The 18,677-nt window shown below is 46.6% G+C and overlaps 1 protein-coding gene across 1 annotated transcript in view; it reads left to right on the top strand.

The window, feature by feature from the left end:
* Nucleotides 1-18,677, top strand: part of DTD2 (D-aminoacyl-tRNA deacylase 2) — a 37,538-nt gene that overhangs the window by 17,556 nt on the left and 1,305 nt on the right. The window contains exons 2-3 of the mRNA XM_040332292.1: nucleotides 13,664-13,774; nucleotides 16,385-16,454. Coding sequence (XP_040188226.1) covers nucleotides 13,664-13,774; nucleotides 16,385-16,454 — 181 coding nt within the window. The remainder of the gene's footprint in view (nucleotides 1-13,663; nucleotides 13,775-16,384; nucleotides 16,455-18,677) is intronic.

The following is an 18,677-nucleotide window of genomic DNA, read 5'->3' as shown; positions in this document are numbered from 1 at the left end:
TCCATCATTACAGCGACAACAGGCGACGAGGCAACATCGGAAGAACAGAAGACCAGAAGACCCTGACGTCACAGAAGACCGCGCCGGCTGCCTGTTTGAAATCGAGCTAACACACAAACATAGCAGGCAGCCAGCGCTGAAGAAGAAGGCACCGGAGAGCTGCAGAAGAACCGGGGTTCGCCGAGTCAAGAGCGGAAGAGGGGAGAAGATGGAAGAAGCCCCCCGGAGTCCGGAGAAGCCCCCCCGGAGTCCGGAGAAGCCCCCCCGGAGAGCGGAAGACCCCCGGAGAGCGGAGAAGACCCCCGGAGAGCGGAAGAAGAAGCCCCCCCTGGTAATTGAGCTAATAACGAAGACAGGGGGGCGTCCGGAGCAGAATAATAAACTATTTTAAAAAGCCTTGTGTTGTGTGTTTATTAACTTTTACTTTTTGCCTCCAGGTGAATGGATAGGGGTACGATGTACCCCATATCCATTCACTTAGGGTGGGGGGCCGGTATCTGGGGGCCCCCTTATTAAAGGGGACTCCCAGATTCCGATAAGCCTCCGCCCGCAGACCCCGACAACCAATGGCAAGGGTTGTCGGGAAGAGGTCCTGTCCTCATCAACATGGGGACAGGGTGCTCTGGGGTGGGGGGGCCCGCAGTGCGCCCCCCTGCCCCAGAGCACCCAACCCCCCCATGTTGAGGGCACGCGGCCTGGCACGGCTCAGGAGGGGGGGGGGGCGCTCGCTCGTCCCCACTCCCTTCCTGGCCGGCCGGGTAGCGTGCTTTGGATACGGGTCTGGTATGGATTGTAGGGGGACCCCCTACGTCAATTTTTCGGCGTGGGGGGGGTCTCCTTACAACCCATGCCAGACCTAAGGACCTGGTATGCTCCTGGGGGGGGAACCCATGCCGGTTTTTTCTTTGAAAATTGGCATGGAGTTCTCCCTCAGGAATGCATGCCGCTGTCATTTTTTTTTTCCCTGACGCAACTTTAAGCCGTCGCGATCCTCAAAACTCGGCGTAACGTAACTTCGCGCATGCGCAGTACGGCCGACGCGCATGCGCAGTACGGCCGCCGCGGGAGCGCGCCTCATTTAAATGGGACTCGCCCCATTTGAATAGGAACGCCTTGCGCCGGCGGAATTTTAGTTACACAGCCTGAAATTTCTAGATAAGTGCTTTGTGGATCAGGCACTTAGGTAGAAACTTTAAGCCAGTGTAACTTAAATTGGATTTTTTAAGTTACGTCAGGTTTTTGTGGATCTGGCCCATTGTAACTAACTTCCTTCTTAGGCAAACTTTTGTGTGTAAAAGCAGGAAGTTTAACCACTTAAAGTCCAAGGCCCGGATTCAGATACAATTGCGTATCTATCGGCGGGCGTAACGTATCTCAAATACATTACGCCGCCGTAACATAGGGCGCAAGTTCCGTATTCAGAAAGAACTTGCGCCCTAAGGTACGGCGGTGTAGTGTAAATGTGTCGGCGTAAGCCCGCCTAATTCAAATGTGGATGATGTGGGCGTGTTTTATTTCAATTACTTGTGACCCCACGTATTTGACGTTTTTTACGAGCGGTGCATGCGCCGTCCGTGAACGTTTCCAAGTGCGCATGCTCCAAATTACGCCACAAACTGTCAATGCTTTCGACGTGAATGTAACTTACATACAGCCCTATTCGCGAACGACTTAGGTAAACAACGTAAAATACGACGCTGTTCGTGTGTTTCCGACGTCCATACCTAACATGACATACCCCTGCTTTATGAGGGGTAACTTTACGCCGGAAAAAGCCTTACGCAAACGACGTAAAAAAATGCGCCGGGCAGACGTACGCTTCTGAATCGGCGTATGTACCTAATTTGCATATTCCTTGCGTAAATCTACGAAAGCGCCACCTAGCGGCCAGCGTAAATATGCAACCTAAGATACGACAATGTAAGAGACTTACGCCGGTCAGATCTTAGGGAAAGCTATGCGTAACTGATTCTACGAACACTCAGAGATACGCCGTCGTAACTCGTCTCTAAATCCGGGCCCAAATCTTTTTCTGACACTTGTTTCTTAAGTTAAAAATCAATATTTTTTGCTAAAAAATTACTTGGAACCCCCAAACATTATATATACTTTAGCAGAGACCCTAGGGAATAAAATGGCAATTGCTGCAATATTTTATGTTGCACTGTATTTGCCCAGCGGTCTTTCAAATGCAATTTTTTTGGGAGAAAAATACACTTTAATGAATAAAAAAAAAAGAAACAGTAAAGATAGCCCAATTTTTTTTTGTTTTAATGTGAAAGATGATGTTACGCCGCGAGAATCGTGAGAGAATCGTGATCTATCTTCTAAGCAAAAAAATTGTGATTCTCATTTTAGCCAGAATCGTGCAGCTCGACGAGTCCAACAAATCTACTGGCTTCCAACCTCCCTTCACAGCCGGTCCAACTCATACTGTCTTTTTTTTTTCTATTTTTGTTTCTTTTTCTGGTTATTTTTCTTTGGTCTGTGATGATCAAGGGTTCTTCTGCAGGGGGGAGCTGATGACTCTTCTGGTCTTTGAATTTCTTTCTTGTTTTCATACTTGTTTTCGTACTTGTTATATTTCTTGTTTTCGTGCTTGTTTTCTTTCTGACAGGGAGTGCCACTTTTTTGTGGAGTCGCAGTGTCATCGTCGCTTTCTGGAGGAAGCGTAGAGCGATCACGACGTTTTAGTGGAATCCTTGGGTGGAGGTATTTCTTTGATGCTTTCTGAAATAGACGGCTATGTTTTCGTCGAGGACCAGTTTCATCGTCCATTCCTGGAGGAAGCGTGAAGCGAACGTGACGTTCTGGTTTCTTTTTGTAGAATATGCCCTCCGGTGGCGTCTCCTTGTGGAAGTCGCCCTCCGGTGGCGTCTCCTTGTGGAAGTCGCCCTCCGGTGGCGTCTCCTTGTGGAAGTCGCCCTCCGGTGGCGTCTCCTTGTGGAAGTCGCCCTCCGGTGGCGTCTCCTTGTGGAAGTCGCCATCCGGTGGCGTCTCCTTGTGGAAGTCGCCCTCCGATGGCGTCTCCTTGTGGAAGTCACACTCTGGTGGAGTGGCATAGTCTAGGGCGCACTCTGGTGGAGTGGCGTCGCCTGGGGCGCACTCTGGTGGAGTGGCGTCGCCTGGGGGGCACTCTGGTGGAGTGGCATCGTACTGTCTTTTATTTTTTCTATTTTTGTTTCTTTTTCTGGTTCTTTTTCCTTTGTCCGGTTCTGTCATGATCGAGGGTTCTTCTGGTGGAGTCATCTTGTGGAAGTCGAACTCTGGAGTGGCCACGTCTGCGGCGCACTCTGTAGGAGTGGCCACGTCTGGGGCGCACTCTGTAGGAGTGGCCACGCCTGGGGCGCACTCTGTAGGAGTGGCCACGCCTGGGGCGCACTCTGTAGGAGTGGCCACGCCTGGGGCGCACTCTGTAGGAGTGGCCACGCCTGGGGCGCACTCTGTTGCAGTGGCCACGCCTGGGGCGCACTCTGTTGCAGTGGCCTCGCCTGGGGCGCACTCTGTTGCAGTGGCCATGTCTGGGGCTGTCTCCGTGTGAACATCACATGCTGGTTGAGCCTCAATGTAGCTTTCACATTCTGTCTCGCTCACTGGGGCAGACCTGCCTTGTGAGCTGTCTCTGCAGTAAATACCGCGTACATCTGCAATTAAAAAGAAGAATGAGATTTAGCACCTTCACCTACATTTCTTATATTTTTTATACAACATCAAATTTATAGAGAGAAAAGTTCAAAATTCCAAAATGACTAATGTTGGCCTTCATATAAAAATTCTGGTTGCCTGGCAGTTATGCCGACCCACTAAAATGAATTGGAGTCAGAAAGGGGACTGGTTCTTCACTTCCAGGTGCAGTGGAGTAATCTGCAGCACGTTTGTTTCTTTTTAAATGCCCGGCCTCTTTTATTGTCATCCCTCGAATTGTTGCGGTGGATTGATACAGAAGAGGCCAGGACCTGGAACCGCTGCATTGCAGATTACTCCGCCACACCTCAAAGTGAAAAAATAGTCCCCTGCACGTTTTGGATCGATTGCCATGCGATTCTGTCATGTGACAACCGTGACAAGATCTTGCCATCTTTGGGGGGCCATTAAGAATAATCCGAATGCTTGCTTCACATTTTCCCATGATTTAGAATTGCAGGCAGAATCATATCACTTCTGCCGGCCATTCCAAATTGCCAAGTGTGGGCGGGGTCTAAGGCAGAATTCCAGGCAAATGATGAAATAGTTACTGTCTGTGGGAGCTGCTTTATAGCAAAGCCCTGCAGCAACTTACTGGGGCCCCATTTGTTCAGCAGGGGGGGGGGGGGCATAAAGGGTCGATTTATTGCCTGTGGGGTGCATACAAAGTGATCTTCTGCACCACAGTTCCCCATAATTAAATGTAAGCTTTGGCCTCTTCTATATTAACCAATCAGGGAAAGGCTTGAATAGTAATTGTTGGGAAATCCAGCACTGCAGATTATGCCACCTGCACCCTAAAGACATTAAATAATCCCAGCCTGTAATAAGGGGAGTGCAAAGCTTGTTTAAAAAAAAAAATTGGTTGGCAGCTGTCAGGTGGTGGAATTGGCTCTCTGTATACGGCACCAAGAATTACTGTTTGATGTTTTTTGTCCTGTAAACAGCAATCTGATGATTTTTAAAGCAATGTTTTTTGCTCTTTTTCCGCTTATATCGCAAAATATAAAAAAGCAAATGGTGAATAAATACCACTGTGGAGAAAGTGTAGCGCTGGTAATGAATGAATTTCAGTAAAAAAATTATATAATAAATAAATACACAAAACTTATGTGCAACACCACATGTGAATTGATGGTGTGAACACTAGTTAAAGTCCATAAACCTCCAATGAGTGGATAATAATGGTAATAGGATCTGGATAATGCCAGAAAAATAAAACACCTAAAAAAAAACGTTCATAAAGGAGGAGTTCGTAAATATGGTGTCCAGTGACTTAAGTGAATATACAGAATCCAACAGTGATATCTAGATAGGAGATCCACCACCACTTATGACAGGGGGCTTACCGGTAAGATTGGACCCAGAAGGGCGTATACCCACTGGGCCAATCAAGCCTGTAAATATGACACACTTTAAGGGTATACCACAGATGTCTCAAAAGCCAGGAATCATTGATAAGATCTCAGACCAGGGAATCACACCAGGTGATGGTTTACAGCAAATTCCAGAGACGACACATCAGATATCCCAATGAAAAATAAAAAATTGGAGCGCACATAGCATAATTCCATATATATATAAATAACACAAAATTTATTTAAAAGAAAGAAACTCACATATTGCAGTGGTAAAACGAGCTCATAAAATCAGGGTAGCAATGACGACAGCAGTCCTTCCCGACATGTTTCGTTACAATAGAACATCATCTGGGGTGCTGGCATCTTGCTACACTTAGGGCCCTTTCACACGGGCGGACAAACGGTCTGTTTTTTACAAGTCCGTTTACGGACTTGTAATGCTTCCCTATGGGATTGCATACGTTAGCGGATTGAGCATCCGCTAACGTCCGCAAAGATCTGCTTTTTCAGACGGAAGAAACCCCTATTTTTCTTCCGTCTGGCGGAACGGATCGGATGAATACGGACACACGGTCCGTATTCATCCGATTCCCCATAGGGGAGAGCGGAGGAAAGACAGGGCGGTCTCTGCACAGTGTGCGGGGACCGCCCTGTCCGCCGACTGCTCAGCGGGGATTTACGGATGATCCCCGCTGAGCAGACGGACACACACGGGGCGGATCAATACAGATCCACTCCGTGTGAAAGGGCCCTTACCGTTAAATACATAGGATGACCATCATGTTCAAATCCTGGCTCCAATAGGAGAGTGGTAGCAATAACTCACCACTTCCTGGTTGGTGTAAGATGGAGAGTGTGGTGTGAGGGTCAAGCCTCACTCTCAAACCGGAAGTGACTCGGTATTGAAATAAATAAAGAAATGGATAGACCAGAGATAAATAAATAATAAGTGTCCAGCAAAGACTGCACTATTATAAACAGTGTGCCTGTTAAGGTGAATAGTTAATATTATAGGCAATACTGTGTGCAGCAAATCGTGTATAAGAGCCGGTCATGTGATCTCACAACCAAGCCTCCCTCTGATGCACGTTCAGCTGTGTGTAATGCTGAATCTGCTTCTCACAGCCGGTCATGTGACCGCACGACCAAGCCTCACTCTGATAATACAGGGTGTGCTCCAAGCTCTGGATTAGTGAATTGCGTCACATGACGTTGCCACTCGTTTTCAGAGGAGTCTGTTAACCCCTGCCTATGCTACGCTCCCATATCTAAATAGGAACGAGCACTGGAGAAAACAGGCAGTTTAAAACACTCAAAGAAGCTGCATCAGCCGAGACTGCCCTGTGACCAACCAAATTAAATACAAATACACCCTGACATTACAGAAAAAAAATATCTAATCAAAAGTTCTCATCCAAAAACAGGAGATTAAAATACAATATAAATAAAAATGAACCCACATTAAAAACTATCAGATGCTATTATTAGCAGCAATAGCTTCTTCATAGCAAAAATTGCTCAAGTGAAAAGTGGATATGTGGTGGGACATAAAAAATAGCGGTGAAGCCATATAAAAAAAAACAAATTATTACCAAAAACCTCATATGTATAATAAAGACATATGTTTGAAGAAAAAATAGTATTACTGATGGAGCCATAATTGAACATGGGTGGTCAAAAATACAAATATACAAAAAATACAGAAACAACCCAACCGTATGGTATATATCACATAATTAATAAATAAAAATTGACAAAATGCTAATATAAACTTGAATATGTGGAATCGACTATCTGTTATGACTGGTTTATGAACGCATTAATATCCCACTCTACATTCATACCCTGAGGCGAGTGGGATTGTAGTTCATAAATCCAGTATGTTTCAAATCATGATACTCCTCGAGTTTTTGCTCCACCCCTCCACGGTAGGATGTACCTATCAATAATCAAAAACTGTGACCCCCTAGGATCTCTACTGTGACATGATCTGTAATGCCTTGGTACAGTATGCTTTGTGTCGCCTCCTATAATCTTAGTAATATGCTCACCCACCCGTACGGAAAACGCACGGGTCGTGCGACCCACGTACTGCTTCCCGCGCGGGCAGGTGATCAGGTATACGACATGTGTGGTCGCACAAGTACAAAACTGTTTGATCGGGTAGGTTTGGTTTTCACTCTGGACTGAAATTCCAGGGTTTTACGTCTCCCGCAAAGGTTGTATTTGCAAACTGTACATTTTTTGCACGGAAAATACCCTTTCATGTTCATGTTCAAGGTTGGGCGTGTCGGGGGGGGGCAACAATGTTTGGAGCGATACTATTTCTCAAAGATGGTGCACCTTTAAACACAATCCTGGCTTGTTCAGGTAAAATTGGTCCAAATATTTTATCGTTCTTTAGAAAGTTCCAATGACGGTTAATGATAGTTTTTATATCCTTATGTTGATTAGAGTAGGATGTGAGCATGGAGTATCCAAAAGTCCTATCTGTATCCTGTGGGGGACTATCGGTCAAAAGAGATCCTGATCGATCTGTTCAACATTCAGTAACTCCAAGTCTACAGCAGCCTCCTCATATCCTTTCTCAAGGAATCTCTGCCTGAGCAAGGAGGCCTGGGAGAGGTACGTAGCAGTATCGCTACAGTTCCTCCGAAGCCGTAGGAACTGGCTACGGGGGGACCGATTTAAGCCATGATTTATGGTGGCAACTATCTGTAGGGATGAAGCTGTTACGATCTGTAGCTTTGAAATGGGTCTAAACTTGAACTGTCTAGACTCCAGCCCTATTTCGAGATCAAGAAAATTTATCTTGGTGGTACTGCACTCAAAAGTAAGGGATATCCCATGGTGGTTGTCATTCAATACAGAAAAGAAATTCGTAAGTGATTCCAGAGAGCCATTCCATAGGAGGAGGATGTCGTCTATATATCTGGCCCATAGGACCAAGGAGGGATGGCGCTCCGAATGCGCCGTTCGTAAAAAACGTCAAATACGCGGGGTCACCATTAATTTAAATAAAGCACGCCCACATCATCCACATTTGAATTAGGCGGGCTTACGCCAGACCACATACGTTACGCCGCCGTTACTTAGGGCGCAATTTCTTTCTGAATACGGAACTTGCGCCCTAATTTACGGCGGCGTAACGTATCTGAGATACGTTACGCCCCGCCGATAGATACACCATTGTATCTGAATCCGGGCCTGTATATGTAAATCTGATGGACTGTTTACATGTTCAATTTTAAAAGCAGCAGCAAACCTGCTGACCTTACAGGCTTGCTAATGTGACAGAACACCTCTGATTTTCACATTTAACTAAATTAGCAAGCATGTAAGGTTTGCTGCTGCTTTTAAAATTTAACATTAAACAGTCCGTCGGATTTAAAAATACTGGCCCGGATTCACGTACGAGTAACGCCGGCGTATCTCCAGATACGCCGTCGTAACTCTGAGTCCGAGCCGTCGTATCTATGCGCCTGATTCTTAGAATCAGTTACGCATAGATTTGTATTAGATCCGACCGGCGTAAGTCTCTTACGCCGTTGTATCTTAACTGCATATTTACGCTGGCCGCTAGGGGCGTGTACGCTAATTTACGCCTAGAAATATGTAAATCAGCTAGATACGCCAATTCACGAAAGTACGCCCGGCCGACGCAGTACAGATACGCCGTTTACGTTAGGCTTTTTCCCGGCGTAAAGTTACCCCTGCTATATGAGGCGTACCAATGTTAAGTATGGACGTCGTTTCCGCGTCGAATTTTGAAAATTTTACGTCGTCTGCATAAGTCGTTTGCGAATAGGGCTGGGCGTCATTTACGTTCACGTCGAAAGCATTGGCTTCTTGCGGGTTAATTTTGAGCATGCGCACTGGGATACTTTCACGGACGGCGCATAAAAAGCGCAATTTACGTGGGGTCACATTAAATTTACATAACACACGCCCACATCTACCACATTTGAATTAGGCGGGCTTACGCCGGCCTATTTACGCCGCCACACTTGCCTGTCAAAGTTGCGGAGACGTAACGTAAATAGGATACGTTACGCCCGCACAAAGATACGCAATTCTACGTGAATCCGGGCCACTGTATTTAACCACTTAACTACTTGCCGACCAGCCGCCGTCATTCTACGGCGGCAGGTCGGCTCTCCTGGGCGAGAGCCCGTAGCTATACGGCTGCTCTTTGAGCGGCCACTAGGGGCGCGTGCGCGCCGCCCGCTCGCCCCCGACTCCCGTGCGTGTACCCGGTGGGCTCGATCGCCGCCGGGCACCCGCGATTGCTCGTTTCAGGGGGGGAAATGCTGATCTTCTGTTCATACAATGTATGAACAGAGGATCAGTGTTTCCCCTAGTGAGGCCACCCCCCCACACAGTAAGAACACACCCAGGGACATACTTAACCCCTTCTCCGCCCCTAGTGTTAACCCCTTCACTGCCAGTGGCATTTTTATAGTAATCCAATGTATTTTTATAGCACTGATCACTATAAAAATGCCAATGGTCCCAAAAATGTGTCAAAAGTGTCCGAAGTGTCCGCCATAATGTCGCAGTACCGAAAAAAAATCACTGATTGCCGCCATTACTAGTAAAAAAAATATATTAATAAAAATGCCATAAAAATACCCCCTATTTTGTAAACGCTATAACTTTTGCGCAAACCAATCAATAAACGCTTATTGCGATTTTTTTTTATGAAAAATATGTAGAAGAATACGTATCGGCTGAAACTGAGGAAATTTTTTTTTTTTTTATATATATATATTTTTGAGGGGATATTTATTACAGCAAAAAGTAAAAAATATTATTTTTTTTCAAAATTGTCGCTCTATTTTTGTTTATAGCGCAAAAACTAAAAACCGCAGAGGTTATCAAATACCACCAAAAGAAAGCTCTATTTGTGGGGAAAAAAGGACGCCAATTTTGTTTGGGAGCCACGTCGCACGACCGCGCAATTGTCAGTTAAAGCGGCGCAGTCCCGAATCGCAAAAAGTGCTCTGGTCTTTGGACAGCAATATGGTCCGGGGGTTAAGTGGTTAAGGACCCGCTCATGTACATATACGTCGGTACTTTAAAGATGGATATCTTGGTAACGGCAGCAGCTGCTGCCACAAACAAGATATCCGTCTTTTCTTTGAGCGGTCCTGTAAACGATAACGGTGGTCTCTGCAGGGGATTCGCACCTAGATCACCGTTATCGGCGGCGGGAGAGGGCCCTCCCCTCCCGAGCCCTCCGCCGCTTACCGGAGCTGTCAGCAGCGGCGGAGGCGATCGGGTCCTGTCCCCTGCTCGGCTGGGATATGAGTGAGGGCAAGATGGCCCCCACCCGTCCCCATAGCATAGCAGGGTGGAAGCGACGTCAAAACGTCACTTCAGCCCATGCTTCTTAAAGCAATATTTTCTTGTTGTCATTTTTTCAAATGCCAATTTTTTTATTTTATTTTTTGCATTTTTGTCTAAATATATGGGATCTGAGGTCTTTTTGACCCCAGATCTCATATTTAAGAGGACCTGTCATGCTTTTTTCTATTAGAAGGGATGTTTTTAGTGTAAAAATTAATAAAATAAATAAATACCGTATTTATTGGCGTATACCGCACACTTTTTTGCCCTGAAAATCAGGGCAAAATCATGGGTGCGCGGTATACGCCGATACCCGCTTTCCCGCACCGAGTTTGAATACTGCGCCGGCATATACCGAGCGCAGTACATTCGTGTATAGTCGGGCAGGCTCGGCTCCTCTCGCGCTCACGTCCTGGACGTACAGGACGTGAGAGTAGCCAAGCCTGCCCGATATATGCTGGCGGTATATGCTGGCGCAGTATTCAAACTCGGCGCGGGAAAGCAGGAAAACGAGCGGGGAGGACGCCGCAGAAGGACGCCGGACCCGACGAAGAGGACACTCGAAGCCGCAGACGGACGCCGGACCCGACGAGGCCGCCGATGAACGCCACGCAAGACACCAAAAAAGTACAAAAATCTTTTTTCCACAGGAATGCGGGTCCACTTTAGGGGTGCACGCTATACGCTATGCACGCTATACGCCGGAGCGCGCAATACCCCGATAAATACGGTAAATATATATTTTTTTTAAAGCACCCCGTCCTGACGAGCTCGTGCACAGAAGCGAACGCATACGTGAGTAGCGCCGCATATGAAAACGGTGTTTAAACCACAGAAGTGAGGTATCACAGCGATCATTAGAGCGAGATCAATAATTCTAGCCCTAGACCTCCTCTGTAAACTCAAAAAATGCAACCTATAGAATTTTTTAAACGTCGCCTATGGAGATTTTTAAGGTTAAAAGTTTGACGCCATTCCACGAGCGGGCGCGATTTTAAAGCATGACTTGTTGGGTATCATTTTACTCGGCGTAATATTATCTTTCACAATATAAAAAAAAATTGGGCTAACTTTACTGTTGTCTTATTTTTTAATTTAAAAAAGTGATTTTTTTCAAAAAAAAGTGCGCTTGTAAGACCGCTGCGCAAATACGGTGTGACAAAAAGTATTGCAATGACTGCCATTTTATTCTCTAAGGTGTTAGAAAAAGAATTGATCTGTTGCACCACTAGTCCAGACTGAAGGTTTGCCGCTGCTCGACACAAGGGTAGGGGGTCGCTTTCGCACATTCGCGGCTCGGTGGTCTTCGCTACTTTCTGACCGGTGGGTTTGCGAAGTAGTTTCCTCAGGGTACAAGATAGAGTTCCTCCCCTACCCTCCAAACAGGTTTTTTTCCCTCAAATCTTCTGCTCCCCCCGCCTCGTCAGGCAGCCCTGTTTGGGGCCCTGCAGGATCCTCTGGTGCTTCTCCTGGCTCGCCCCTGCGATTGTCGAATCGGAGAAGGAATCCGACCGGCGCCGGATCAAGTTTATTCCAATGTGAGATTGTTTGCAAAGCTTGTAAGGGGTGATGGGACCTCATGGTAAGCACCAAGACAATTACCGCATTTGCACTTGGCCACATTCTGCAGAACAGACCCATCCCCTGCTCATTTTAGCACAGGTACTATGGAACTGTTACATCACATAATTGCTCTATATTAACCACTTAAGGACCGCCTAATGCCGATATACGTCGGCAGAATGGCACGGCTGGGCACAATCACCTGTACGTCCTCTTTAAGTGCCCAGCCGTGGGTCGCGGGCACGCGCCCGCGACCCGGTCCGAAGCTCCGCAGACCCGATCGCCGCCGGAGTCCCGCGATCGGTCACAGGAGCTGAAGAACGGGGAAAGGTGTGTGTAAACACACCTTCACCGTTCTTCACAGTGGCAGCGTCACTGATCGTCTGTTCCCTGATATAGGGAAAGACGATCAGTGACGTCACAAGTCCAGCCCCGCCCCCCTACAGTTAGAAACACACATGAGGTCACACTTAACCCCTACAGCTGCAATTGTCATTTTCACAGTAATCAATGCATTTTTATAGCACTTTTTCCTGTGAAAATTACAATGGTCCCAAAAATGTGTCAAAATTGACCGATGTGTCCGCCATAATGTCGCAGTCACGAAAAAAATCGCTGATCGCTGCCATTAGTAGTAAAAAAAAATGTTTTAATAAAAATGACATAAAACTATCCCCTATTTTGTAAACGCTATAAATTTTGCGCAAACCAATCGTTAATAGCTTATTGCGTTTTTTTTTTTAACCAAAAATAGGTAGAAGAATACGTATCGGCCTGAAATGAGGGAAAAAAACATTTTTTGGGCATATTTATAATAGAAAAAAGTAAAAATTTTGCATTTTTTTCAAAAATGTCGCTCTATTTTTGTTTATAGCGCAAAAAATAAAAACCGCATTGGTGATCAAATACCACAAAAAGAAAGCTCTATTTGTGGGGAAAAAAGGACGCCAATGCTATTTAGGAGCCACGTCGCACGACCGCGCAATCGTCAGTTAAAGCGACGCAGTGCCAAATCGCAAAAAAGGGGCCCGGTCCTTTACCTGCATATTGGTCCGGGTCTTAAAGCGGTTGTATGCCCGCGATGATTTTTTTTTTTCCCCACCTGAAAGGCAAAAGCCATAATGAGCTAGTATGCACCACATATTAGCTCATTATGAAATACTTACCTCGGAACGAGGTGAAGAGAACCTACCTGGTCCACGCCGAGCGAGATGTCATCTTGCTTCGACGTGTCTTCCGGGTATCGCCGCTCCAGCGCTGTGATTGGCTGGAGCGGCGATGTCATCACTTCCGCGCATGCGCGCGGGTGACTTCAGGCCAGTAAGGCACGGCGGCTGCCGGCCCTTTAGCTGAGGATCCCCGCTGCGCATGCACCGCTGCAATCAGCAGGGCATTGCGAGCGGAATATCTCCTAAACCGTACAGGTTTAGGAGATATTCTTTATACCTACAGGTAAGCCTTATTATAGGCTTACCTGTAGGTAAAGGTTAAAAAAAACGCCTATACAACCACTTTAAGTGGTTAATCTCATATAAAAAATATTTGCACACTTCAAAATGAAAAAAAATAAAAAAAAGTTTGAACTTATTCTAAGGAATGGAATATAAATGATCTAGTTGATTGGTAATGGCTTCATCTATACTTCAAAGCTTTGTGAATTGAGCCCAGTGTATTTGATCTAATTTCAATGTGTTGTTTTGTTGCAGATGGCAACGATCGACAGGGAGGTAACTGCCCGTGTTGTCCTCCAACAGTGTTTACATGCTAAGCTGCAGGTTAAACCTCCAGATAAAGACTCTGAAGCAGAATGGACAGAGGTACGAAAACTGTGTATGGCCCAACTCAAAATAAAATGACATCCAACTTTTGTGTGTACAGGGCATTAGTTGTTTAAGAGCAGTAAGGGGCTATAGCCTCTGTTGGGTTTTTATTGTCATCTGTGTCCATGTTTGGGAGATTTCAGTAAAAAAGACAAAAAAGAGGGAAAATCTTTCCCAAAGGGTCACAGAATGAAATAAAATCCTGACATTTAAGTTTTCTCAAGACTACAGAAAAAATGTCTGGAAAGGCCATCACCAGCTGCAGAATCACCCCCTTCTTCCAAACCTGTCTTTTTAATATATATTTTACAATTAGGATGATGCCAGGTTAACTTCAATGGAAAATGACAGCAACACTTGAATCAATAAGGGTACTAACATACCTCCCAACTTTGGAACTTGAGAATGAGGGACATTTTAGGGAGATAGTGACCTGCAGCGCGCTGTGCGCACCGCAGCAAAAAGTGGGGGCGACCAAACAGTGGTAGGGGCTAAAGAGGCACAGTTAAACAAAACCTGAACTTCCTTGTACCTATACAATATACATTGATTGCTGTGCCACAAGCTGGAGTCACACAAACACATACCTTCTATACTCCTAAATAACACCAGACCCCCCCTATACCCCCTGTACTCCTAGATAACACCAGACCCCCCTATACCCCCTGTACTCCTAGATAACACCAGACCCCCCCCTATACCCCCTGTACTCCTAGATAACACCAGACCCCCCTATACCCCCTGTACTCCTAGATAACACCAGACCCCCCTATACCCCCTGTACTCCTAGATAACACCAGACCCCCCTATACCCCCTGTACTCCTAGATAACACCAGACCCCCCTATACCCCCTATACTCCTAGATAACACCAGACCCCCCTATACCCCCTATACTCCTAGATAACACCAGACCCCCCTATACCCCCTGTACTCCTAGATAACACCAGACCCCCCTATACCCCCTGTACTCCTAGATAAAACCAGACCCCCCTATACCCCCTGTACTCCTAGATAACACCAGACCCCCCTATACCTCCTGTACTCCTAGATAACACCAAACCCCCCTATACCCCTGTACTCCTAAATAACACCAGAACCCCCTATACCCCCTGTACTCCTAGATAACACCAGACCCCCCCCCCCCCCTATACCTCCTGTACTTTTAGATAACACAAGACCCTCTTATACCCCCTGTTCTCCTAGATAACACCAAACCCCCCTATACCCCTGTACTCCTAAATAACACCAGAACCCCCTATACCCCCTGTTCTCCTAGATAACACCAGACCCCCCCCCCCCTATACCTCCTGTACTTTTAGATAACACAAGACCCTCCTATACCCCCTGTTCTCCTAGATAACACCAGACCCCCCTATACCTCCTGTACTCCTAGATAACACCAGACCCCCCTATGCCCCCTGTACTCCTAGATAACACCAGACCCCCCTATGCCTTTGTACTCCTAGATAACACCAGCCCCCCCTATACCTCCTGTACTCCTAGATAACACGAGACCCCCCCTATACTCCTAGATAACACCAGACCCCCCTATATGCCCTGTACTCCTAGATAACACCAGACCCCCCTATACTCCTAGATAACACCAGACCCCCCTATGCCCCTGTACTCCTAGATAACACCAGACCCCCCCCCCCCCCCTATACTCCTATCATAAAGCATACAAGTGTGTGTGTGTGTGTGTTTGTGTGTGTATTGTTTAATAGTTACATTATTTCACAGTAAACAACTAGAAAGCTGATTTTAGCTTACAGTTATCACTATGGAGATTGTTTATCAAAACTGTAGGAAAGAAATAGAGGTGTTACTGATAACAGCAGGGCATCTGAGGCTCTCCAATTAAAGTATATATAACTCCTTACTGTTTTCTAAAGTGCTGTGTGCCATAAACTGTTTTTAGTTATACTGTTTTCACCATAATTTTTGATCACAGTGCTGCTGATCTCCTGAGGCCTTTTTGCAGCTACTTACTTTGTATATGTGCCTACTCCAGTATTCTCTGCATGCAATTGCCCAGGTCAGAGCTCCCGATAGTGAAATGTTGAACATCGACATGGCTGCTTATAGTCTCCACTTTGACAGGGTGACAATGCAGGAGAGCAATTGAAAAACAGGGACTGAGTGTTGTCATTCTATGACATGAAGTAGGATCACAGAATATTATTTTAAAGCTGCAGATTTAAAAAAAATATTAAAATTACTTTTGTCTTTAAAGCTGAACTTAATGCAAAAAAATAGAAATTTGTCAGCAGGCATGCTTTTTATTGCAGAAAAGACATAAAATGTCTCTTCTGCAATAAAATAAACATACCTGTTTTATTCTTAGTTCTCTGCAGAATGTGCATACACAGCTTTGTTTAGATATCTGGCACAACGGCAGTTTACCAGGATGAATAACATCTTGCACCAGCCAATCAAGACAGCCAAAGACTGACATTCAGAAGATGCCAGGGAGAAAATGCGGTCGCCGGGGAGGGAGCTTGCAAGCGCTGAACCATTGGAGCATAATATTCGTGCTTGTAGTTCCACTTTAATGAGACTAGACTGCATAGCTAATTAATAGAAAACCTCTACTTTTACCTTTGCAGATTCAAAGGGGTATGGTAATCTACCTATGCTTTTTTAAAGGATCAAGCCAAGATGTCGTTCCAAAAATAGGTATGTAAATCCAGAGTAGTTTTCTTTAGGAACAACATTTTATTGTTGACCCGTTTTAGTTTCTATATAGTGTATTTGTCCCTGCTGGGCGGGGGCCTTGCTAGATCTGCAAAAGATCTGGGGCTAGAGCCCATAGCAGCGGTCACCAACCCTTTTGCAGGCCCGCGGGGGGTGAGGGGCACGCGGTGCTTCAATCATCATGGCACCATGCATGATATGGTGTCAGAGTGATTGAAGCGCATTGTTTCTATTGTTACAGTCTAATATATAATGAAGTGGTTCAACTCACCATAATGCAGAATCAGTGGAAGCCCTGGGCGTGTCACTTGCCACCATCACCTGTCACCAGATACAGCGTATTACTTGCCACGTCACCTGCCACCAGATGTGGATTGTCATTTGCCACATCATGTTATGTACTGAACGTACTTTGTAGTTGAGCCTGACTTTAGTAGGAGATGACCTCTCTTACAGCCCTGGTTCAGGAGCCACTAGAGTGGGGACAGTGAGCTAAAGAGCGCAGTGAAGTAGGAGTGCCTGGAACAGTTGCAGCAGCTGTCACAGTAGCAGGAAGATGACCCTTCAGGGATGGCTGGGACTGCAGGCAGCAGGGTGGTTGCAGGTCAGCAACCTGATGAGTTGGCAGAATCAGTAGCTAGCTGAAGCAGGGTGAGACAAGCTGGGTCAGATACAGGAGCAACACAGAGCAAAAGCAGCAGGCAGTAGCAGAGTCAGACAAGCCGGGTCGGAGCAGGTAATCAGGTAGTTAATACGGCAGGCTGAAGCGTGGTCAGATGACAGGCAAGGTTTGGCAGCAGGTAACAGGAGGTTAAGCAGGGTCAAAGGCAAACCGAAGGTCAGGACTGGAGACAGCGGGTAGTGAGACAGAGCCGGGTCAGATACAGGTAATCGGCAGACGGATACACAAGTTACTGGTGCAGAGCTGCAGATCAAACAGCAATGTACAATTGCAGCATCTGACCTTTTAAAGGCACACTGGCGCCAAGTAGTGCTAATGTGCATGCATAGGTGCCTCTGTCTAGTCTGCACAGGAATGCGCGTACGCTTGCGCGCACGCAAAAGTCTTCGTTCAACACCAGCAGGTCCCTGACACATCACCTGCCACCGTTTGCAGATTGCCACTTCTCCTGCCACCATTTGCAGATTGTCACTTGCCACGTCTCCTGCCACCATTTGCAGATTTTCACTTGCTACATCACCTGACACCATTTGCAGATTGCCACGTCACCTGACACCATTTGCATATTGTCTCTTGCCAAGTCTCCTACCACCATTTGCAGATTGCCACTTGCCATGTCTCCTGCAACCATTTGCAGATTCTCACTTGCCACATCTTTTGCCACCATTTGCAGATTGTCATTTGCCACATCGCTGACCACCAGATGTGGGTTGTCAATTGCCAACTGATGTGGATTGTCACGTGCCATGCCAGCCAGTGCCACCAAATGTGCATTGATGATGCATTGGTGGTAGGATGGCATTACTGGTACATTTAGTGAGGGCAGGAGAGCGGTGATGCGGGGCGAGCAGTGAGAGATGATGTTATCTCGCTGCTCCCCGTCGCACCTCTGACATTAAAGCAAGGTTTGGCTGTAAAGTGGAGCTCCACCGATGACTGGAAGCACGTGACCTCCACTCCACCGCGATGTGAGGGTGGAATAGCGCTGATGTGTGGCGGGCAGTGAGAGATGATGTAATTTCTCTGCTCCCCGCCGCACCTCGCTCCCACATTGAAGAGGCCCGGCTGTGAAGAGCGCTAATGTGGAGCGGGCGGAGAGAGATGTCATCTCTGCTTGTCCGCCCGCTCACCTCTCTCCTCTCCTCCACCTCTCTCCTCTACCTCTCTCCTCCACCTCTTTCATGCAGCCAGCCCACTCGCCGCAGCATCTGCGACCCGCTGGTTAGGCAGGGACTCTGCGGCAAGAGACTCGGGGCTATGGTCCCCAGATTCGGTGCTATAGCCCCAGTAGCCACCCCTAGCGACACCCCTGCTGCTGGGAATATTCACACTTTCAGTTAGTTAGAGTTACTGTTGTCACAAGGACTAAATGTGAGAGAATTTCTGAAATTTTAGGTTTTTCGCTGGAACAAAAACAAAGAGGAAAGCTTCCAATGGGGACACTTGTTAGAGTCACTTGTTGGATGGGAAGTGAAGGGGAAATTTTCCCAATGGGATGTGGGAAATAGGAGACTGACATGTAT

Source organism: Rana temporaria, chromosome 13 (assembly GCF_905171775.1).
Source record: "Rana temporaria chromosome 13, aRanTem1.1, whole genome shotgun sequence".
Taxonomy (NCBI): Eukaryota; Metazoa; Chordata; class Amphibia; order Anura; family Ranidae; genus Rana; species Rana temporaria.
This window is presented reverse-complemented; position numbering and strand designations above follow the sequence as displayed.